General features: G+C 43.3%; 1 protein-coding gene across 3 annotated transcripts in view; it reads left to right on the forward strand.

Moving 5' to 3' along the window:
- CTPS2 (CTP synthase 2) overlaps positions 1-23,994 on the forward strand; it is a 409,104-nt gene that overhangs the window by 314,185 nt on the left and 70,925 nt on the right. For all 3 annotated transcript variants that reach the window (XR_012241769.1, XM_073616921.1, XM_073616922.1), the window contains 2 exons: positions 7,650-7,746; positions 12,699-12,843. Coding sequence is in view for 2 of the 3 variants with exons in the window: in XM_073616921.1 (XP_073473022.1) it covers positions 7,650-7,746; positions 12,699-12,843 (242 nt within the window). In the remaining variant the exon portion in view is untranslated. The remainder of the gene's footprint in view (positions 1-7,649; positions 7,747-12,698; positions 12,844-23,994) is intronic.

A 23,994-nucleotide genomic window follows, 5' to 3' on the forward strand; every position in this document is an offset into this window, starting at 1 on the left:
CAGTTTGGGCTCTAGTTCTATATTTGTGTAAAGCATACAAGAGTTAGGGGGTTTCTGGGGAGGACAAGAATAGCTTTCTATTCATTTACCTTGTGGCATTCAGCTACCTCTCTATTCTCCTTTGTTAAATCTTCAGGTTCAAAGATGACCTATACAGTGGCGACTGTTCCATTAGGGACGCAGGGGCGCTGTCCCCTCTAATCTATGCGCCCGGCCCCTAATCTCCATGCAGGGTGCTGGATGCATGCATTTTAATGTGTTTTTTTTTTTTTTTTAAGCACATGATTAGAGCCTGAGTCTCTAATTGGCTTCAAAAAGGGTGGGCTCGGGGCGCAGAGCACTGTGCCCCGAGTCCACCCACTTGTGTGACATTAGCGAATTAATGTTCGCTAATGTCTTCCTGCTTCTCCTCCCGGCCAATCAGGAAGTGGGTCCTGAGACCCGATTGGCCAGGAAGTCTTAGGACCCAATCGGGTCTCAAGACCCATTTCCTGTTTGGCCGGGAGGAGAAGCAACGACCCCAGCTCTTCCCTTGGCAAGGTGCAGCAGGTGGAGAGGCCGAGGGGCAGCAACAGCCTCTTCCAGGAGCCCTACTCCCGATCCAGCACCACTCGTCATCCATCATCGTCCTCTTAAGGTAAGGCCATGGATCGCCGTTTTCCATGGGGGGGGGTGGGATTATAGTGCGAGTGAGGGGGCCAGGTTTGTTTGCCGCCCCCCCCGCCAAAAAATATTGAGCACCAGCCGCCACTGAACCTATTATACATAAATCTCAATCACGGTGTTGTGGAACAGGCTGATACAGGGCATAAATCACAAAATTAAATTAATTACATAATATAAGAATTTTCTGCAGCATTGAAGGTCCCAATGAGCACAGTGGCCTCCATCATCCATAAATGGAAGCAGTTCGAAACCACCAGGACTCTTTCTAGAGCAGGCCGTCCGGCCAAACTGAGCGATCGGGGGAGAAGGGTCTTAGTCAGGGAGGTGACCAAGAACCCAATGGTCACTCTGACAGAGCTTCAGCGTTTCTCTGTGGAGAGAGGTGAACCTTCCGGAAGAGCAATCATCTCTGCAGCACTCCACCAATCAGGCCTGTATCAGTGGCCAGACGGAAACCACTCCTCTCTAAAAGGCACGTGACAGCCCACCTGGAGTTTGCCATAAGGCACCTGAAGGACTCTCAGACCATGACAAACAAAATTCTCTGGTCTGATGAAACAAAGATAGAACTCTTTGGCCTGAATGGCATGCGTCATGTCTGGAGGAAACCAGGCACTGCTCATCACCTGGCCAATACCATTCCTACAGCATGGTGGTGGCAACATCATGCTGTGGGGATGTTTTTAAGTGGCAGGAACTGGGAGACTAGTCAGGATTGAGGAAAGGATAAATGCAGCAATGTGCACAGACATCCTTGATGAAAACCTGCTCCAGAGCACTTTGGACCTCAGACTGGGGCGAAGATTCATCATCCAACAGGACAATGACCCTAAGCACACAGCCAAGATAATAAAGGAATGGCTATGGGACAACTCTGTGAATGTCCTTGAATGGCCGAGACTTGAATCCGATTGAACATCTCTGGAGAGATCTGAAAAAAGGCTGTGCACCAATGCTCCCCATCCAACCTGATGAAGCTTGAGATACCTGCAAAGAAGAATGGGAGAAACTTCCCAAAAAAAGATGTGCCAAGCTTGTAGCATCATACTCAAAAAAAAAACTTGAGGCTGTCATTGGTGCCAAATCTGCTTCAACACAGCAAAGGCTGTGAATACTTATGTACATGTGATTTCTTTTTTCGTTTTTTATTTTTAATACATTTGAAAAGATTTTAAACAAAATTCTTTCATTATGTCATTATAGAGTATTATTTATAAAATTTTGATCTATTTAAAAATTTAATCTATTTTGGAATAAGGCTGTTACATAACAAAATGTGGAAAAAGTGAAGCGCTGTGAATACTTTCCAGATGCACTGTATCTGTCAGGTTTTGATTTTCTGCATTTATTAACCACTTCAGCCCTGGAAGGATTTACCCTCTTCCCGACCAAGCCCTTTTTTGCGATACGGCACTGCGTCGCTTTAACTGACAATTGCGCGGTCATGCGGCGTTGTACGTCCAAAATTGACGTCCTTTTTTTCCAACAAATAGAGCTTTCTTTTGGTGGTATTTGATCACCTCTGCGGTTTTTATTTGTTTCGCTATAAACAAAAAAAGAGTGACAATTTTGAAAAAAAATCAATATTTTTTACTTTTTTGCTATAATAAATATCCCCCAAAAATATATATAACAAAAAAAAAAATTCTGAAAAAAAGTGGAAAATTCCCCATGGGTTTTTTTAGCAGCAAATATAGATCAAAAAAAGATTTTTCATAAAAAAATATCAATTTTATTATCAAAGGACATTAGGACAAAAAAGGTACAAAAGTTAAAACATGAGCTTTGGTATACACAATACGAGACAATTTGGATTTTTGAGTGGAAAATCAAACAGTTAACAATATTGTATAAATGGATTATAAGAAGTATGTACATCTGAAGATGTTGCCCACAGTATTGATTATGGTTATACTGTCCGATATTAGATGATGCCCCAATGCATTTCGACCTTTAAAGTTATGGTTTTCTTCAGGGGGATCTTACATTTCTATAAGTACATCAGAAAAAAAACAAAATTTCAATATTATATAGTGTTCCTTATGCATAGTCATATGTTAGACTTGGTAATCACACTATATTTACCCTTTCCACCAAATGGGCTTGTTTGTCCGGAGACTTCTTTTTGTAAAAACACAAAAGAAACAGAAGATTCCCCCACTGATGATCCTGGATACTGATAGGGAGCCGTCCCTGCCTCCACCCCAAAAGGGGGACAACCCCGTCCCGTGAGGTTTGCAAGTGGTCACAGACTGGTATGTCCCCCCACAGAAAACCGAGGAAAAAGGAAAGGCACCTGAAAATGATTATGATTATGATAATTAGTGTACTGTACATATGTTAAATTTTATCAACGTTAGAAAGGATTGCAATACGGTAGGAAAAACGAAGAACGGACATTTATTAGTTATTAATCATTTAAAGAGAGGGGGAGAATCCCAGACTCTGTGTAAGCTAACAGAGACATGAGATTCTCTGTATATGTTGAATCTACGAATAAATTTACATGTGGTAAATATTCTGTTATATTCAGTCTCCATTTGGGCACCAATCAAATAATTTGTGCCCAGCGAGATTGATTGCTTAAATTAGTGGTGTGTGGAAGTAAACAATGTGACTAAAGTGCAAAGTGACTGAGTAATAAAAAAGGGGGTGCTCGTGACGTATGTCACCCCTTTCCCTTTTTTCCTGCTAGACTTAAAGGTGATATACTCTAAATATGTTATACATATTCAAAAAAAGAAAAAAACATGCTAGGAACGTGTAGTGAAAAAACATGCGTGAAAAGATAAAAACAACAAAAAACAATATTTGTCTTGGGGTGTGCAGCCTCATCAGACTCCCCATATGTGCCATTTAATGCTATAAAAAAAAACTTCTTCCACAGTTTAGGCCAATATGTATTCTTCTACATATTTTTGGTAAAAAAAAATAAGCGTTTATTGACTGGTTTGTGCAAAAGTTATCGTGTCTACAAAATAGGGGATAGATTTATGGGATTTTTATTATTATTTTTTTTTTTTTTTGCTCTGCAATTTTTATCATGACTGCAACATTGCGGTGGACAGATCGGACACTTTTGACACTATTTTGGGACCATTGGCATTTATACAGCGATCAGTGCTATAAAAATGCACTGATTACTGTATAAATTTCACTGGCAGGGAAGGGGTTAAACACTAGGGGGTGATCAAGTGGTTAACTGTGTTCCCTCAGCATGTTCTAACTGTAGGGGGGGTGGGCTCACTAGAACATGACCCTGGGAGCAGTAGATCCCTGTTATGTTGCTAGGCAGAACAGGGAAATGCCTTGTTTACATAGGCATCTAATAAACAGAGGGCAATCAGCGCAAACTATACATGATTTCGGATGCAAGCTGAAAACTAAAGGATTCACCAACCTCAATAACAATTACTAAACAAATGCAAGTGCAGTGCAAACAGATAAGGAAAATTAAATTAAAAGTCCATATGGCAAAACATATATTCAATTCCTCTTGTCACAGGCAGGCTGGTCCCTTTTCGTACCGTGTCAGATGTCATATACTTAATCATAAGGGTGCGCTTACCGGAAAAGGTGGACCCCTTAATTACAGGGGGTCAGACAGGCCTGGGTAAATGTATGGTGGGCAGCTGCACTGGATCTCATCTGCGATGGTCGGTCATCAGTTGTCCTGAGATGGGTCCGTAACCTTCAGTGCAAGATGGAAAGCAGCAATCCCCAAGAATAGAGAAAAACTCTAAGTGTAATCCGTATAAAATTTATTCAATATGAATTCGATATAAAAAATCGATATATCCAAACGAAATAGTAGTAAAAGCGCTCAACGGCGCGGCAAATAACAAAAGCACTCGTCAGCTAAAGACAGTCTGTTCGCGTCTGAACAGCTGTGAGACATGAGATGGCAGCGGGTGACGTCGAACGCGGCGTTACGTCCACAAGGACTTCGTCAGCGATAAGGGGGTCCACCTTTTCCGGTAAGCGCACCCTTATGATTAAGTATATGACATCTGACACGGTACGAAAAGGGACCAGCCTGCCTGTGACAAGAGGAATTGAATATATGTTTTGCCATATGGACTTTTAATTTAATTGTCCTTATCTGTTTGTGCTGCACTTGCATTTGTTTAGTAATTGTTACATAGGCATCTCCCCATTCTGCCTCTCCGTGCAACGATTGCGGGCCACTCTCTCACAGTGCTGCCGGCGTGCGTGCGCCCCCGCTAGAAGTGGATGATGCAGCAATGTACGGGTACGTTGTTTTGCGCACCCGTGACACTTTGCCGACGTATATTGACGTGAGCCGGTCGGCAAGTGGTTAAGAAAATAATATACTCAGGATAAAATTCAAGTGAGTCATTACGTAAATCACTATCAGTTCGCAGCTTACTGGCTTCTCATCTTACTTCCGGTATTGGTGTCTACGTCACCCTAGTCCGCCCTAAAGTGCAGATCCCAAAAGTAACACGGAAAGACAGTGAGCTGCTAGCTGATATTGATATACTTAATGCCTGACTTGAATTTTATCCTGTGAGTGTATTATCTTCTTGATAAATGCCTAAATCGTTTTAATACTACACTATGATGGCATCTCAATGATTTTGATTGATGATTTTAGTAGAACAGGCGGTGCCTGTTCTACTAACACTGAAGATTTAAAGGGGCAGCTCCGTGGGTCTTAATAAAGGTGGTCAAATTGATTGGAGTCTATTCTGGGCTATATATACCCCTGAAGTTGGGGAAGGCACAGATCAACCCGTATTTACATAAAGCTCAAATAATAAAGGTGAAGGCACACCACAAAGGCCGAGGTGGACTACAAGTGGATTACATTTGCATTTGCAGCACTGGGATTTACACTTTAAAAGAACAGCGATTCGCTGTTATTTGATTTTCGATCACCTGTTGGTGTGGGAACACGTTCAGGCTGTGTTCACACTTAGTGCAGCTCACAGCAGAGGTCTGGTGCGTCCCTGTTCTCCTTTTCAGCGACGAATCAGGCCTGAATTTTTGCCTGAATTCACACCTGAAACTGAGCCAAAGACGCACATGACCCGCCATGGAGCTGCCACGGAGATGTGTGAACCGGCTCTATTGCTGTCTGCATTCCTGCTGGAAAGATTCACATTCTCTATCTGTCCCAGTGACCATTGTCACTGGGATGAATATTTTGATTTGTCACCAGAGCAGGAACAGTGGGAAATATTCCAGTAGGTATAATTGTTCTGGTGACAACTGTCCAAGAGGGGTGTTCAATTTGAACAGATATCCATTCAGGTCATGTTGCATCTACAGGACAGGAAGTTAAGGAAAATTTCTCCAAACCATCCCCTGCACTTTACAAAATTAAGGGACATTTAAAGTACAGTTAAAATCCAATGCAGGAGGGTTCAGAGTGTCCTGCTATAGATTAATACACACTTTGCTGTAGTTAAATTACAGGAAACACGTAAAATAAGTCAATGAATGTAGTTCACTGTGCTTCAGTACCATGTGTTTTAGAACTTGCCCCCTGTTTAGGTTTAACTGAGCAGATTCACTTTTTTGCACCCAAGACATGAATTGTTAGACAGAAAAAACTGTATGCAATACTTTTGTTTCTTCAGTGAATACAGATCATGGAAATGATTAAACATTTTTACGTGTTGAAAATGTACATTATGTAATATAATGGGTTTATTATAGTACTGCATTCAGTATGAAGTGCAAAAAGTATGGACAGGCTTAAAGTGTTACTAAACCCACAACAGTCAGAGTCGCTGACCTGCACATGCTCAGTTGTGTCTTTTATGCTTGAGAGAACAGTTCTTGTTCTCAGAGATAGCCAGGTCACATGATATTGACTTCACACCTGTGGGCGTGTATACAGGCTGCAGTGGAATTCTCCACCTTCCCGAACTCTCAGCACTGAAAAACTGTGCAATTTATCATGTAACCGTGGTATACAGATCATCTAAAAAGGTATATAGTGGCAGTATTTTAATGTAAAAATAAGATGTATAAGCTGTGGGCACTGTGGGGGGTGGATTAACTATTTTCCTATTACTGGGTTTAGTAAAACTTTAATGGTGAAGGTCAGTAGTCCAAGCTAAGCAGCTTTCATTAAAGTACTGTGTGCATTATCTACTTTTTTAATGCACCCACACTTGTTAAAATGCAGAGTAAAAGTTGAAAAAAAAACTGAAGGGGACAGTAAGTTAGATATTATACTTACCTCCTCCATGTTGCAGAGGATGAAGTCACCCTCCAGGCCATGAGTTTGTGGGAAAAGTTAGCACACTAAATCTTGTGAGAATATGCTGTATCACAGTTTTGGGAGCTAATTTTCAGGGAGAACTCTACATTTCCCAGATCTTGCCATAAGAAGGATGATACCCTCACTTAGGTGCGACATGAAACTTTGGGAAAGGTAAGTGTGCTATTTAACTTTTTCTCCCAACAGGTACTTTTTAAACTTTTATGCTGTACTTCAGGAAGGAGGAGGGGGCCCATTTAAAAAGCTGACCTTGCATTTTAGGTGCAAGGTCATAACAGCGCAGAAAAATTTTGAAATGTAAAAGTATTACAGCTCCTGGTACTCCATTGTACTTTGCACTTATGTAAGCTATGTATATTGCCTACTCCCAAAATGGCATAGGAATGGATTTTTTTAGGGATCTCCAGCACAAGATAATTTGGAAGGAGAGGTGTATCGTGAAGAGGTCTGGTAACAAGCGCATAATGGAAACCTCATAGGACAAATGGAAATGTGTCAGACTGACCCAGGAATAGAAAGCTTTACTTTTTCTTTAGGGTCTTGCTCATTTTGTCTGTTGTAAAGATGTTTCATCACCATGTACAGTGCTGAAATGTAACTAGTTTGGGACTTGTGAAAGTCACCTTCATGGTGTAAGGATTGCATTATCACACTTTATGCGCTTCATACTTGCAGTCAAGGAGAGAGAAGCTTTGATAGACTGACAAATCTCTATCATTCTGCACAGGTAAACCCAGAGCTAACACAGCAGTTTGAAGAAAAAGGCTTAAGATTTGTTGGGCACGACACAGAGGGACAGAGAATGGAAGTCGTTGAACTTAAAGGTTAATATTTAATGTTTCTCTAATGTTTTGGTTACCTGGGATTTATTCAGCCTTATCCTGAAAGAAAGCTAACCCCCTCTGTGCTCCAGTACAAAATGTGACAAGAAGTCCAAAACATTTGCACTTATTTACTAATGAAGCAGAGCATCTTCACGCACCAAATTGTGTGAATATTCAGTCACCCAATTATGTAAAAGCCCAATTCTTGCTTACTTATTTTATCTGCACTTGATTGAATAATTAAAGTGAATATTCACACAATTGAACTCCTTCAATAAATCAATGTTAGTATTTTGCTGTTTTTAAGATGGATCACATACACACAGATTTTGCCTCATACGCACGGACAGCCTGAAAAGTCCTCTAGCATAAAAATCCTGGCGCTCTCACGGTTGGGAAATACTGTATTTATTGGTGTATAACACGCACTTTTTCCCCCTGGGGGAAGTCGCGTGTGCGTGTTATACGGCGATCCCTGCTACCTCGGAGTGGAAGAGCGCCGCTGGATTACACTCAGCTGCGATCTCCTGTGTATCCGGCTCAGTCACACACAGTCCTTCCCCCGTGGCCCGGCATTGAACCACTGTTCTGTCCATCATATGAGCCGGGCGGGACTGTGAGTGACTGAGCGCCGGATACACAGGAGATCGCGGATCTGTGTAATCCAGCACTGGCGCAGCTGCAATCATCGGCAAAGACGAGTCTGCAGATGGAAACTAAACAGGCTGCAATGATGGGCATGTTAGAGGCTGCAGATGTGCACTAAACTGACTGCAATAATGGGCAGATTAGAGGCTGCAGATGTGTACTAAACAAGCTGCAATGATGGGCATGCTAGAGGCTGCATATGGGCACTAAACAGGCTGCAATAATGTGCACATTAGAGGCTGCAGATGGGCACTAAACAGGCTGCAATGATGGGCATGTTAGAGGCTGCAGATGGGCACTAAACAGACTGCAATAATGGGCACATTAGAGGCTACAGATGGGCACTAAACAGGCTGCAATAATGGGCACATTAGAGGCTGCAGATGTGTACTAAACAGGCTGCAATGATGGGCATGTTAGAGGCTGCAGATGGACATGTTAGAGGCTGCAGATGGGCACTAAACAGGCTGCAATAATTGGCACATTAGAGGCTGCAATAATGGGCATATTAGAGGCTGCAGATGGGCATAGATCAGGCTGCATTGATGGGCACTGGTGAGGCTGCAGGTGGGCACTGATAAGGCTGCATTGGTGGGCACTGACCCTTATTTTAAAATTTAAGTTTTTTTTCTGAAACTTCCCTGTTAAAGTCAAGGTGCGTGTTATACGCCGACAAATACAGTATGCTGTATGCAAATGTGCGGGTAAACGCCAGTGCACATGAGTATCGTCATTTACACAAGCAGGACTGCATACAGCACCAGTGCATTACATGCAGCTCCACAGGCATAGGAAAGCACCTGGGTTTTTATGCTAGAGGACTTTTCATCCTGTAAACATCCATATGTATGAGGCCTAACAAAATACAATAAACCTGTGGGCATGAATTCCCAGTATCCTTAAATCTTTATCTAAATCCAAGGACAAAAACTGACTCCAGCTTACTGGTCCTTAGATGTGGTGGCTTTATTTTAGTTTTTTTGCTTTATTTTAACCTGGTAATCATTTCCTCACATCCTGTCCTAGGGTGACAACTATACTGAGCTTGGGACAGCACAAAGGAGCTTACTTAGCTTTATCTAATAAAATACAATGCACAAATATTTATTACAACAATCTTTATTGGATTATTTTATTGGCCATAGTGTTATTTAAGGAGTAAACTTAGATTAATAAGCAAAGACATACTAAAGCCCCATACACACGATAGGACTTTGTACAAATTTTCCTGTGGATTTTTGTACAAAGGGTGTTGGCCATAAGTTTGTATTGCATACAGATGGCAGGACTTTTCCAGCCAACTTTCACCAAATCACGTGGTTTTTCAGCTCTTTACCACCACCCTTTGGTCATCTTCTGTATTGTTGTCTGATATTGTGTCAATCTCGCTGCTTTTAAGGGCGAGATTGACACCTTGCGAGCCGGGTTCACACTGGTGTCCGACTTGGATACCGGCCAATGCCAGGCACTGTTTGGTATGAATCTTGAGGGGGAACTCCACGCCAAATTTTAAATAAAAAAACAGCATGGGTTCCCCTCCAAGAGCATACCAGGCCCTTAGGTCTGGTATGGATTTTAAGGGAACCCCTTAAAACCCCTTACGCTGAAAAAACAGCGCGGGGGTCCCCCCAAATCCATACCAGACCCTTATCCGAGCACGCAGCCCAGCCGGTCAGGAAAGGGGGTGGGGACGAGCAAGCTCCCCCGCCTCCTGAGCCGTACCAGGCCGCATTCCCTCAACATAGGGGGTGGGTGCTTTGGGGGAGGGGGGCGTCCTGCGGCCCCCCACCCCAAAGCACCTTGCCCTCATGTTGATGAGGACTAGGGCCTCTTCCCGACAACCCTGGAAGTTGGTTGTTGGGGTCTTTGGGCGGGGGGCTTATCGGAATCCAGGAGCCCCCTTTAATAAAGGGGCCCCCAGATCCCGGCCCCCCATGTGAATGAGTATGGGGTACATCGTACCTCCACCCATTCACCTAGGGGAAAAAAGTGTCAATAAAAAACACACTACACAACTTTTTAAAGTAATTTATTAGGCAGCTCCGGGGGTCTTCTTCCGACTTCGGGGGTGTCTCCGGCCTCTTCTCCCGATGTTTGGTTTCTTCTCCTGGTGTTCGGCCTCTTCTCCCGCTCTCGGGTTCTTCTGCCGGGCTCCTCCGCTATATTCTGCTCTTTTGCAGCTCTTTTGCTAGCGGTGGCCCGGACTTCTGCGTCGTCTTCTCCCCTCTTCTCTTCTTCCGATGTTGACACGACGCTCTTTCCCGCTGTAATGCTGTCTGCGCGCTCCGCTATGACTTATATAGGTGGTGACCCCGCCCCCCATGACATCGCAGTCCCGGGGCATGCTGGGACTATGAGGTCATAAGGGGCGTGGTCATGTGACCACGCCCCTTATGACCTCAGTCCTTTCCTGACTGGCCGGGCTGTGTGCTCGGATAAGGGTCTGGTATGGAGTTTTTTCGGCGTAGGGGTTCCCCTTAATATCCATACCAGACCTAAGGGCCTGGTATGCCCCTGGAGGGGAATTCCCTCTCGCGCTCGCCGCAATAGGAAAATGTGTTTTTCCTATTGCAGCCAGCGTGAGATGTACAGTACCCTGTCGCCGAGGACCAGCGCGATAGGTTCGCGTTGGAAACATTCTCGCGGCTGCATACTGTAGTTTGTACAAAAGTCCGATGCTTTTGTGTACACATGATCAGACTTTGCTCCATCGGACTTTTGTACTGACAGAAAGTTTGTGCGTTCGCACAGCCAACAAAAGTCCGATGGAAACAGAAAAAGTTTGTCCGATGGAGCGCACACACAGTCGGATGTTGCTCCAAAACAGCTAATTTGCATGTTTGTTGTCAAAAAGTCCGATCATGTGTACGGGCCTTAAGACATACTAAAAGAATATCCAGCCATCCTGGCATAATATGAAAACATCAAATACAATAAAGTCACAATGTCGATCCAGATATACCGGACGACTAAACCCCCACTAAATAAACACCATGACGAAAGTTTTAATAAGAAGGGGGTGGGGGGCTTTCTGGTCTGATCCTGGAGACTGAGGAATCCAGATGGCAGCGGCTTTCAATAGCCACAAAAAGAGCAGTCTAACGGCCTGCCAATTTAACAACTTCAATGCTGGGCGTTTTCACCCCCTTCCTGCCCAGGCCAATTTTCAGCTTTCAGCGCTGTCGCGCTTTGAATGACAATTGCGCAGTCATGCAACGTTTTTTATCTCTTTTTTTTTTTTTTTTTTTTTTTTTTTTTAGACAGAGCTTTCTTTTGGTGGTATATAATCACCACTGGGTTTTTTATCTTTTGCTAAAAAAAAACAAAAAAAAAGACCAAACATTTTGAAAAAAAAAAGTTTTTCTTAGTTTCTGTTAGAAAATTTTGTAAATAAGTAATTTTTCTCCTTCACTAATGTTCGCTGATGAGATGGCACTGAAGGGCACTGATGAGGTGGCACTGGTGAGGAGGCATTAATATGCAGGACTGATGAGCACTGATTGGTGGGCACTGATGGGCACTGAAAAGCAGCACTAACTGGCATCACTAATGAGGACTGATTGTCATCATTGATGGGCACCGACTGGGATCACTGCTTGGCACTAATGGGGCTGCGCTGATAATCAGGGCACGGTGCCGCTGCTTGGCTCTCCTCTTCTCTCGTGCTGTCAGTGTAAGGAGAGGAAAGCCGATAAGCGGCATTTCCTTGTTTACATGTGATCAGCTGTGATTGGACACCCCCTGCAGGACTTTGTCCCAGAACAAGAGAGCTACCCTGCCGCCGTCATTTGTCTATATGGTGGGCAGGAGGTGGTTAAACCAATCTGGGGCCATTGCTATGGGAGAAAATCTCCCTCTACTAATGGCAACTTGGCTACATAAAGAATAGGGAAAACCTATGCTCTTTGTACTGTCCCATGGAGTCCCGCTGAGCGCTAGGGACCCTTGCATATTGTGTTAAGACTACATAACACTGTGTTTGGACTACGTAACACTTCCCTGTCTTCTCCAAAGCAAGGAGAGGTGTTTTGCAGTCCATGGAGATTGCAGAGAACATTGCTCACCGATAAGAGTCCAGAGGCAGAGAGTACAGAACTTTGTCAGTTCATAAGATTCCTCGCTGAGTGAACAGCTAATTTTTTGGGCAAACATACGGCTGCTGAATCATTACCAGAAAAAGCATCAAATCCTATTTTGTCTTTGTCTGGGTAACTTTAGCTTGCTTACCCTGTCATGTACAGAAAAACTGCCAAAACCACCAGCAAGATGCTAGCTGATCTGATAACTGAGTTTTTTGCCTGCAGATCACCCGTACTTTGTAGGTGTGCAGTTCCATCCAGAGTTCTCCTCCAGACCTATGAAGCCTTCTCCTCCATACCTGGGACTAATGCTAGCTGCCTCTGGAAAACTTGGTACTTTCATACAGAATGGCTGCAAATTATCTCCCAGGTAAGTACTCAAATGTTTTTTGGACAACTAATGTGTTTTTATAGCACTGCCGTAGAGGCTGTGTGTTCAGTACATCATAAAAACTGAAGTGATTTTGTGTTACTCATCCACCCACAATACTTGCATCATAGCAATTTATTACAAATGAAAATGAACAGGTGCTCTTCAAATAATTTGTAATCTGATCACAGAAACCATATAATACACAAGAGGAATCTGAAGCAATATGTACTTGTTTTTACTTATAAGGTGTTGTGCTATTTTACTGGGATTTATTTTTTTTATTTAAAAATTGTTATTTTCACAGATTTGTCTAGATCAGTATTTCTCAACCATTTATAATTCAAGGCACACTTTAAAACTATGCACAATTGCAAGGTGCCACATTCTAAAATGTAAAATGTAGCAATATCCACACCCACATGTAGGACACTCAACATTGAAGATGATTATTTTTTTTCACTATGCAAATATACCTGTGCACATTGGTACTGATTGCATTCCAGCGTTGCTCGTCTCCCTCATTTTCTCTTGTGGCTGATGTGACCCTCGTGCACACGGGAAGAGCAATCAAGCACACTGTGCAGGCGCCCAAAGTGCCACTTATCAACCAATGATGTCGATGCCCAAGGTTTTAGTGCAGCACAATAAAAACGTGTGGCTTTGTGGCAGGTTTGATCTACCAACTGGCTTGGTGATTATTTTTGGGTGATTTGGGGCAATTTTAAGGCATTTTGGCCCTCCTTGGTGACTATACTGCTGGCAATGTGTCTGAGATGTGATGTGTGCGTTCATGCCAAGGACGTATCTTTCAGGGAGCGGGTATTTGATGTCCAGTAAAAACAGACGTCAGGGCTAGATAGGAATGATTTTGCCATAATCGCTGTGTATATCGAGTCATTAAAAAAAAACTCTACAAAAAAAGCTACATTTATATAGGTCACACATATCTAGTAAAATCAGCTGGCAACCATGTTTGGAATTTGTGCCATCAGACACCTTAGGGATGATTGACTTGCATACTGGATTTATGATTTTGAACATAGTTCTTACTTAACTCCTTTACGACAGCTATATGCATATATGCGTTGTTACCTTTTACTGGGGCAGCTCATGGTCAAGTACCAATGTTCGGGAGGCGGTCAGATGGGCAACGATTGGAAACTGGTAGGATGCCATCAGCACTGTGCATCCAGTCACAGTGCGGCTTGATTGTGAACCCCTCCTACCAGTCTAAGGCATCACAGACCATTTTAAGTGCCGACATAAAAAAGGTTAATTTTCCCATATACAGTGGGGACGGAAAGTATTCAGACCCCCTTAAATTTTTCACTCTTTTGTTATATTGCCGCCATTTGCTAAAATTATTTAAGTTCATTTTTTTCCTCATTAATGTACACACAGCACCCCATATTGACAGAAAAACACAGAATTGTTGACATTTTTGCAGATTTATTAAAGAAAAAAAACTGAAATATCACATGGTACTAAGTATTCAGACCCTTTGCTGTGACACTCATATATTTATCTCAGGTGCTGTTCATTTCTTCTGATCATCCTTGCAATGGTTCTACATCTTCATTTGAGTCCAGCAGTGAAAGCCACACACCTGTCTATATAAGACCTAACAGCTCACAGTGCATGTCCGAGCAAATGAGAATCTTGAGGTCAAAGGAACTGCCTGAGACAGAATTGTGGCAAGGCACAGATCTGGCCAAGGTTACAAAAACATTTCTGCTGCACTTAAGGTTCCTAAGAGCACAGTGGCCTCCATAATCCTTATATGGAAGACGTTTGGGACAACCAGAACCCTTCCTAGAGCTGGCCGTCCAGCCAAACTGAGCTATCAGGGGAGAAGAGCCTTGGTGAGAGAGGTAAAGAAGAACCCAAAGATCACTATGGCAGAGCTCCAGAGATGCAGTCGGGAGAATGGAGAAAGTTGTAGAAAGTCAACCATTACTGCAGCCCTCCACCAGTTGGGGCTTTATGGCAGAGTGGCCCGACGGAAGCCTTTCCTCAGTGCAAGACACATGAAATCCCGCATGGAGTTTGCTAAAAAAAAACACCTGAAGGACTCCAAGATGGTGAGAAATAAGATTCTCTGGTCTGATGAGACCAAGATAGAACTTTTTGGCCTTTATTCTAAGCAGTATGTGTGGAGAAAACCAGGCACTGCTCATCACCTGTCCAATACAGTCCCAACAGTGACGCATGGTGGTGGCAGCATCATGCTGTGGGGGTGTTTTTCAGCTGCAGGGACAGGACAACTGCTTACAATCGAGGGAAAGATGAATGCGGCCAAGTACAGGGATATCCTGGACAAAAACCTTCTCCAGAATGCTCAGGACCTCAGACTGGGCCGAAGGTTTACCTTCCAACAAGAAAATGACCCTAAGCACACAGCTAAAATAACGAAGAAGTGGCTTCACAACAACTCCGTGACTGTTCTTAAATGGCCCAGCCAGAGCCCTGACTTAAACCCAATTGAGCATCTCTGGAGAGACCTAAAAATGGCTGTCCACCAACGTTTACCATCCAACCTGACAGAACTGGAGAGGACCTGCGAGGAGGAATGGCAGAGGATCCCCAAATCCAGGTGTGAAAAACTTGTTGCATCTTTCCCAAAAAGACTCATGGCTGTATTAGAACAAAAGGGTGCTTCTACTAAATACTGAGCAAAGGGTCTGAATACTTAGGACCATGTGATATTTCAGTTTTTCTTTTTTAATAAATCTGCAAAAATGTCAACAATTCTGTGTTTTTCTGTCAATATGGGGTGCTGTGTGTACATTAATGAGGAAAAAATGAACTTAAATGATTTTAGCAAATGGCTGCATTATAACAAAGAGTGAAAAATTTAAGGGGGTCTGAATACTTTCCGTCCCCACTGTATGCTATGCCCAAAACAGCTGATATTTAAAACATATTTATTATCAAAATGTAAAATCATATATTAATCTCCACATTGTATTTTAGTCATTTCTAGTCTACTCTCAATAATCTGAACACTCTTGAAGTTTGCAAAAGTACTCTGTAAAGATCCGCACACATTTACTTACTTGAATTCTTTTACAAGTATTCACTATGCCCTGTGAGTAGGCTGTGCTGTGTCACACATTTCACAGAAACTGACTTCTGAACTATAGAGGTGCTGAGAGGAGGAGGTTCAGGAGGGGAAGTCAGTACAGCAATCACTGCTTGCAGACAACAAGGTACCATGGGATTTGTAGTCCTTATAAATTTAAAGTAAACAGCAGAGGAGAAGCATGCAGGGAATCCAGGAAGTTGTGGAAAGAGATGACCAGCAGACAGACAACACTCACAATATAGTTCCATAGTTCCATAGTTGGTAAGGTTGAAAAAAAGACATAAAGTCCAACCTGTGTGTGTGTGCGCTTTTATGCCAATATTATGTTGTATATCCCCGTATGTTGTGGTCCTTTAAGTGCCTTTCTAATAGTTTTTTGAAATTATCTATGCTCCCTGCTGAAACCGCTGCTTGTGAAAGAGAATTCCACATTCTTACCACTCCTACCGTAAAGAACCCTCTATGCAGTTTCTGGTTAAATCGCTTTTTCTCTAATTTTAGTGAATGTCCGCGAGTCTTTTTAAATGCCCTTTTCGGATAAAAGTTTTATCCCTATTGTGGGGTCACCAGTACGATATTTGCACATTGAAATCATATCCCCTCTCAAGCGTCTCTTCTCCAGAGAGAATAAGTTCAGTGCTAGTAATCTTTCCTCATAACTAATATTCTCCAGACCCTTTATTAGCTTTGTTGCCCTTCTCTGTACTCTCTCCATTTCCAGCACATCCTTCCTGAGGACTGGTGCTCAGAACTGCACACCATACTCCAGGTGCGGCCAGACCAAAGTCTTGTAGAATGGGAGAATTATAATTTTTTCTCTGGAGTTAATTCCCTTTTTAATGCATGCCAATATTCTATTGGCTTTGCTTGCAGCAGCTTGGCATTGCATGCCGTTGCTGAGCCTGTCATCTACTAGGACCCCCAGGTCCTTTTCCATTCTCCCCCTAGTAAGTAGATTGCATTCATGTTTTTGCCACCTAAATGCATTATTTTACATTTTTCTACATTAAACCTCATTTGCCATGTAGTTGCCCACCCCATTAATTTGTTCAGCTCTTCTTGCAAGGTTTCCACATCCTGCGGGGAAGCTATTGCCCTGCTTAGCTTAGTATCATCCACAAATACTGAGATTGAGCTGTTTATCCCATCCTCCAGGTCATATATGAATAGGTTAAATAGGAGTGATCCTTCATCATTCTTTATGATGCCAATATGATCTGTCCTCCCTCTTTTACTATTTATGTACTTAAAGAATTTATTTGTTTTTTTTATTACTCTCCCCCGCTATGTGCCTTTTTGTTCTATCTTAGCCGCCCTGATTACACCCTTACATTTCTTATTGCATTCTTTGTACAGTTGGAATGCTGATGATGATCCCTCAGCTTTGTATTTTTTGAAGGCCTTCTCCTTTGATTTTATATGAATTTTTACGTTGGCGTTAAGCCACCCAGGGCTTTTATTAGCTCTTTAAAATTTGTTACCCTTTGGGTTGCACTGGCTAATACCGTTATTTAATATGCTCCTAAAGCACACCCATTTTTCTCTCTGTGTTCTTTGTTCCTAGGATTTTATCCCATTTAGTATGTTCTAGCAAGGAGCATAGTTTCTGGAAGTTGACTCTTTTGAAATTCAGTTTCTTTGTATTCCCCTTATGTTTCCTAGTTGTGTAATTTATGCTGAAACTAATTGGCCTGTGATCACTGTTTCCTAAGTTTCCCCGTATTTCTACATGCGAGATCAAGTCTGTATTGTTAGTAATCAGTAGGTCTAGTAACACATTGTTTCTTGTTGGTGCATTTACCATCTGACCCATGAAATTGTCCTGTAAGACATTTAGGAAATGGCGAGCCTTAGATGAATGCACGGTTCCTTCCACCCAGTCTATGTCTGCATAATTAAAATCCCCTATTATAATGACACTTGACATCCTTACCGCCATTCCAAACTGTGATAGGAGGTCCGTCTCCCCCTCCTCCCTCAGGTTAGGGGGCCTATAGCATACTCTAAGTATTACTTTTTCTTTGGTTTCCTCCCTTTGTAACTCTATCCATAAGGATTCCACCTCTTCCCTTTTTCCATTAGTGATGTCATCCCTCACATTCACCTGTATATCAATTTTTGATGTACAGGCATACCCCCCCCCCCCTTTTTTTACCCTCCCAGTCCCTGGGATATAGGGAATACCCTTGAATGGTTGCCAGCCAATCATGAGAGCTTTTGAACTAGGTCTCTGAAATTCCCACAAAATCTAATTCCTCCTCATACAGTAGCAGCTCTAGTTCTCCCATCTTGTCCGCCAGACTCCTGGCATTAGTGAACATGGCTCGTAGTTTTGTCCGGACGCATACTATCTCCTTATTGGGTGTTCTGAGGTTGCACATAGGACTTGTTACTATACTTGCCATGGGTTTAGGTGTTTTAGTCAACCTACCACTAATGCCCCCAATACTACCCACTGAAGTACGTTCCACACTGTTTATCTCTATGTCTGGACCCTCCCCACCTCTAACTTTTCGGCCATCTTCACTCCCAGCAGCTCTGCACCCTCCTCATTTAGGTGCAGTCTGTCCCTTCTATAGAGCTGGTAACCGACTGAAAAGTCGGCCCAGTTCTCCAGGAACCCAAAACCCTCCTTTCTACACTAGCTCCTCAGCCACTGTTTTACTGTCCTAATCACCCGCTGCCTTTCTGGTGTGGCTCGAGGTACCGGTAGTATTTCTGAAAATACTACCTTGGAGGTCCTATTCCTCAATTTAGCTCCCAAATCCCTAAAATCGTTTTTTAGGACACTCCAACTTCCTCTGACTTTGTCATTGGTGCCAATATGCACCATGACAGCCGCATCTTCCCCAGCCCCCCCCCCCCCCCTCCCAGTAATCTGTCCACCAGATCTGTGATGTGCCAAACCCGAGCTCCCGGTAGTCAACATACAGTTTGAGAATTGAGTCCCCTACCACCAAAATCTTCCTTTCCTTCCCCTTGGCTTCCCCCCAGTCTCACTGGAGGAGTTCTTCCCTTTTCAGCTAGGGGCGTCACTCTGCTCCAGCAATGCTGGTGCCTGACTGGTTTCACCAATGTCACGCAACGGATCATACTTATTGGGATGTTCCAGCTCAGGATCAGCCTCCCTGACGCTTTCCCCTCTACCCTTCATGACTGTCACCCATCTACTCTTCTCTGGTGCCTGCACGACTTTGTCTCCACACGCCTCTGTGCTGGCACCTGCCAGGTACGTTCCCAGCTCTCCTTTGGGATGGAGGTTTTTTTCAGTGTTGACAATTGCTTCCCTAGATTGAGATCCTGGGCATCCAGGGAATCAACATGCTTACATTTTGCACGGCAGAATTCGCCGGTCATCGTACCTAATTTAATTTAATGGGGATTGGGAAATATGCTCTGTCCAATTAACTAACAACTAGCTTCCTGACACTAATACTTAACAATACAATACAGTACAATACTTAACAATACAATACACAGGTACTCACATACACAGGTAATCACAGCACTCGGGTACTCACAATACTCAGGTACTCACAATACTCAGGTACTCACAATACACAGGTACTCACACTACTCAGGTACTCCCAATACACACAATGCTCGGGTACTCACAATACACAGGTACCCACAATACACACACTACTCAGGTACTCACAATACACACAATACTCAGGTACTCAAAATACACAAATTCTCAGGTACCCACAATACACACACTACTCAGGTACTCACAATACTTAGGTACTCACAATACACAGGTACTCACAATACTTCCAATACTCGGGTACTCACAATACACACAATACTCAGGTACTCACAATACACTGTCAGTCAGACTTTGTAGTTTGTGTCTCTGTCACTCTGCACAGCCTCCCCTGTAATCTGACACTAGCAGTCAGTAACCTTCAGTGCCGCCACTTCTCCAATCAGTCTCACACACTCTCTTCTCTGGTCTACACTTCACTTACCCGCTGCCTCTCCCTGTCAGACTTCCACCTCCCGGTTCTGCTGGATTTCCTCCCACTTCCTCTGCCCGCCTCTGTGGGTTGATACTGCCCCTAGTTACTCCTGCTCAGCCACCACAATGTCCCGCTCTGCCGCCGCTGTAGGTCCCCAGGTCACCCGCTGGTGCTCTCGGTCGTGGGGGGTCAGGTCCGGTCCACCCCGGCCAATCGGCTCTCAGGACCCACTTCCTGTTGAGATGGGAGGAGAAGCAATGGCCCTGGCTCTTCCCTCGGCAAGCTGGAACGAGGAGCATCAGGCGGAAGGGCAGCAACAGCCGCTTCCAGGAGCAAAACCCCCCAATCCAGCACCACCTCACATTGGAAGGTAAGGCACGGATCCCCGCCTTCCCGTCTGACCTGCTGAGGGGGATGTTTGACACCCCCCCAAAAGAAAATAATAAGCAACAGCCTCCACTGGTGGGATGGCTCCCTAGCTAGCTGGCCACCAAAAGTCAAAACCCATTGTCTTCCATAAGGAAGTGAAACTTTTAGCCCCTGCCCCACCTCATGCACAGGTGGTCAGGGAAGTGAAAGTGTTAACTCCCCCGCCCCATCACACACACCTGTGCCGCTCTCCCCCTCTCTTCCCAGGATGGGACTTTACTTGCACTGTGAGTGGAGATAACTCCTGAGATAACCTAATGTCCACAGTACAGTCTCTGTGTTTCAGTGCCAGGTCCTGGAACACAGAGGGGTTGATTTACTAAAGTCAGTTAGGCTGTGCACTTCCCAAAGTGTAGTTGCACTGTGCAAGCGCAGTTGCTCTAGAGCTTAGTAAATGAGGTAAAGCGTCACTTTGCAAAGAATACTCAATTATGTGCTAGAAATTTTAAAAAATGCATTTTTGCTTGCACATGATTGGATGATGGAAGTCAGCAGAGCTTTTGCTCGTTTACTAAGCTCTGGAGCAACTGCACTTCACAAAGTCCACAGTCTATTTGCCTTTATTAAATCAACCCCAGAGAGCGTTCCAGAGCCCGGCACCCCGCTGCCACTCTGCTTTCTGACTGATGCCCAATAGCCCGTGGGTCACATGTAGAGTGCTGGTGGGCCGCGTGTTGGGCACCGGGGTTCTAAAGTGTATGTTTTGACTATAGATCTACTTTAACCCCCCTGGCGGTATTCCCGAGTCTGGCTCGGGGTGGATTTTCAATACCAAAAGCGGTATCCCCGAGCCAGACTCGGGATCGCATCGCAGGATCCAGGAAGAGTTTACTTACTTTGTCCCCTGGATCCTGCGATGTCTCTCCGCTGTGATCGGCGAGCCGCCATGTCTCGCTCGATTCATAGTGCCGAGCTCCGTTCTCTGCTAGCGTTGCGACGCACGGGGACGGAGTTCGGCGGCAAATTCAAAAAGTGGAACACACAGTATAGATACAGTATACTGTAATCTTACAGATTACAGTACTGTATCAAATAATTACACATCCCCTTTGTCCCTAGTGGTCTGCCCAGTGTCCTGCATGCAGTTTTATATTATAAAAACTGTTCTTTCTGCCTGGAAACTGGAGATTGTCCATAGCAACCAAAACTGTCCCTTTACATCAAAAGTGGCTTTAGACCAGCTATAAAACAGCGATAATAAATTAGAATCACTTGCAGAATTGAGTGATAGTGGTTTGTGGAAAAATCCGTCATCAAACACTAAAAGTAACGAAAGCGACAAATTTTGCAACTGAGCAAATTTCATTGTTTTTGATTTGATTACATTATTGAATAATTTTTATTATTATTATATTATTATTTGTTATAATTATTTATTATATTATAATTTATGATTTCGTGTTTCAAACTTTATCATACCCGGGATGTTTACTAGACTCTGGTTTGGACAGATTTAAGTGAATTATTCCTAAAAATTACAGGCCTACAATATAAAACGCCAAATTTCTGTGCAAAATAATGATACCGCTTTCAGCACCTAAAATCTGAAATAATCATACCGCCAGGGAGGTTAATTCTGTCCCTGTGCTTGGTTAAAGAAACAGCGAATGTTAAATGTTAAGGTCAGACTCTTCCTTCAGCTCTTTTGATACGGAAAAGCTGAAATTTCCACTATAAGAATACGTCACAGATTATTCCATTACTTTTTAGACTTTTTTTTCAAATTGATAACAGTTTGTTCTTTGTCTGTATGTATTGTAAAAGGAACGACAATCAGTTTGTGATGAATTGAAATTCTTCCCCAGCATGGGGCAGATCATTCACGTTTAGTCTGAAAGCTCAGCAAACTGCAACGTGCTGTACGTCCACTTTTTTTCTTTTCTTGTTATAAATGAGGCCATCATTGCCAGGAGCTTTTTTTTTTCCTTTTTAAGATACAACATTAAAGTTGCTGCCTTCCCAGCAGACCTACACATACGGATTTATGTGCAGCATTGAAGACTTGGGAGATGAGCCATATTATTAGGATCTAAATATTGCCTGCTTCATTAACTGCTCGTAAACTGCTGAAAGCAAATGCATAATGACGGGTTCTTTTTATTGAACAAATTTAGTTTTATGGAACCAATGCCATGCTCCCAGCTAATTGTCACGCTGCTTTGTAATTCCTGTTTTGAGTACATCTTGTTATGTACTAACGTTAAGGGGTACATTTTCAGTTTATGTGCAGAGTTACACAGTCACCGCTTGAACTTCATGAGTCATGTAAGATTAAAGTGTATGTCTGGGAAAAATGGAGAAAATACATGCAGTAAATCTCTGCAAAACTTTTGCAAGTTCCCATGTTTATGCCTTTTAGAAATGTGACAACTATAGAAAAATAAACAGTGGCCTTTGGATCAAAGACCTATTCCTCTTTTCTTCCCTTATGCTGTCTAAGGCCTGGTTCACACCTATGCATTTTATGGAAAGGGCCAGGGACTTTTTTCTGGTTTTTGGTTCCCTAGACTTCAATGGATCAAAAGCGTGTATTGAAAAACCCAAAATGCACCTGCAATATGCAAACTGCAACCTGCATAGGTGTGAATCCGGCCTAATAGAGCCTTCTGGTGCTCATGTGTTCCTGCATTGTGGTGTTGTCTATATTTATGAGATTTTAGCAATTAAAACACCTTGACAATAATTATGTTATCTTTTCGAAAGACTTGTAGTTCCATATTGTAGGTCTTTGGTGAACTCGGTTGATTTAGGCTACTTTTGGCCTGTCCATAGGACAGATTTCCAAAGGAGATTCTACTAGATCAGGAGTTTCTAAAAGCGGTCTCCTTGGGGCTGAATGCAGCCCTTTCCTTGCCTTTATCCAGCCCTTGGGGCACCATTCCATCCACAGACACCAACAATGGGGCATAATTCCTGTCTCAAACACCAACAATGGGGCACTAGTTCTCTCACTGACACCATCAAAAGAGCACAATTTCTTCCACTGACACCAACAATGGTGGCACAATTCCTCAGACTGACAACAACAATGGTGGCACAATTCCTTCCACTGACACCAACAATGGTGGCACAATTCCTTCCACTGACACCAAAGAAAGGGCACAATTCCTCCCACTGACACCAAAGAAAGGGCACAATTCCTCCCACTGACACTAAAGATGGGGTTTATTTACGGCAAAAAAACTGTGTGCTTTGCAAAGTGCAAGTGCAGTTGCTCCAGAGCTTAGTAAATGAGCAGAAGCTCTGCTGACTTTCATCATCCAATCATGTACAAGCAAAAATGCTGTTTTTTTTTTTTTTTTTCCTTGCACGTAATTGGGTATTCTCTTTGCAAAGTGAAGCCTTACCTTATTTACTAAGCTCTGGAGCAACTGCACTTGCAGATGGCAACTGATTTGCCTTTAGTAAATGAACCTCATTGTTTACTCCGACTGGACACCAGGACATTTTCTACTCCCACCAGCCTTAGTCTGGCCCCCCTAAAGTCTAAAGGTCAGTAAACTGGCCCTTTTTTGTTTAGAATGTTTGGAGACCCCTATATTAGATGAATGAGCTGTAGACAGTCTTAAAATCTGTAATGATGCTTAACCACTTCCCATCCCGTGTATAGACATATGACGGCCGCAAGGTGGCTCTGCCATCCTGGGTGGGCGTCATATGATGTCCTTGGCT

The sequence above is a fragment of the Aquarana catesbeiana genome, linkage group LG02 (assembly GCF_042186555.1).
Source record: "Aquarana catesbeiana isolate 2022-GZ linkage group LG02, ASM4218655v1, whole genome shotgun sequence".
Lineage (NCBI taxonomy): Eukaryota > Metazoa > Chordata > Amphibia > Anura > Ranidae > Aquarana > Aquarana catesbeiana.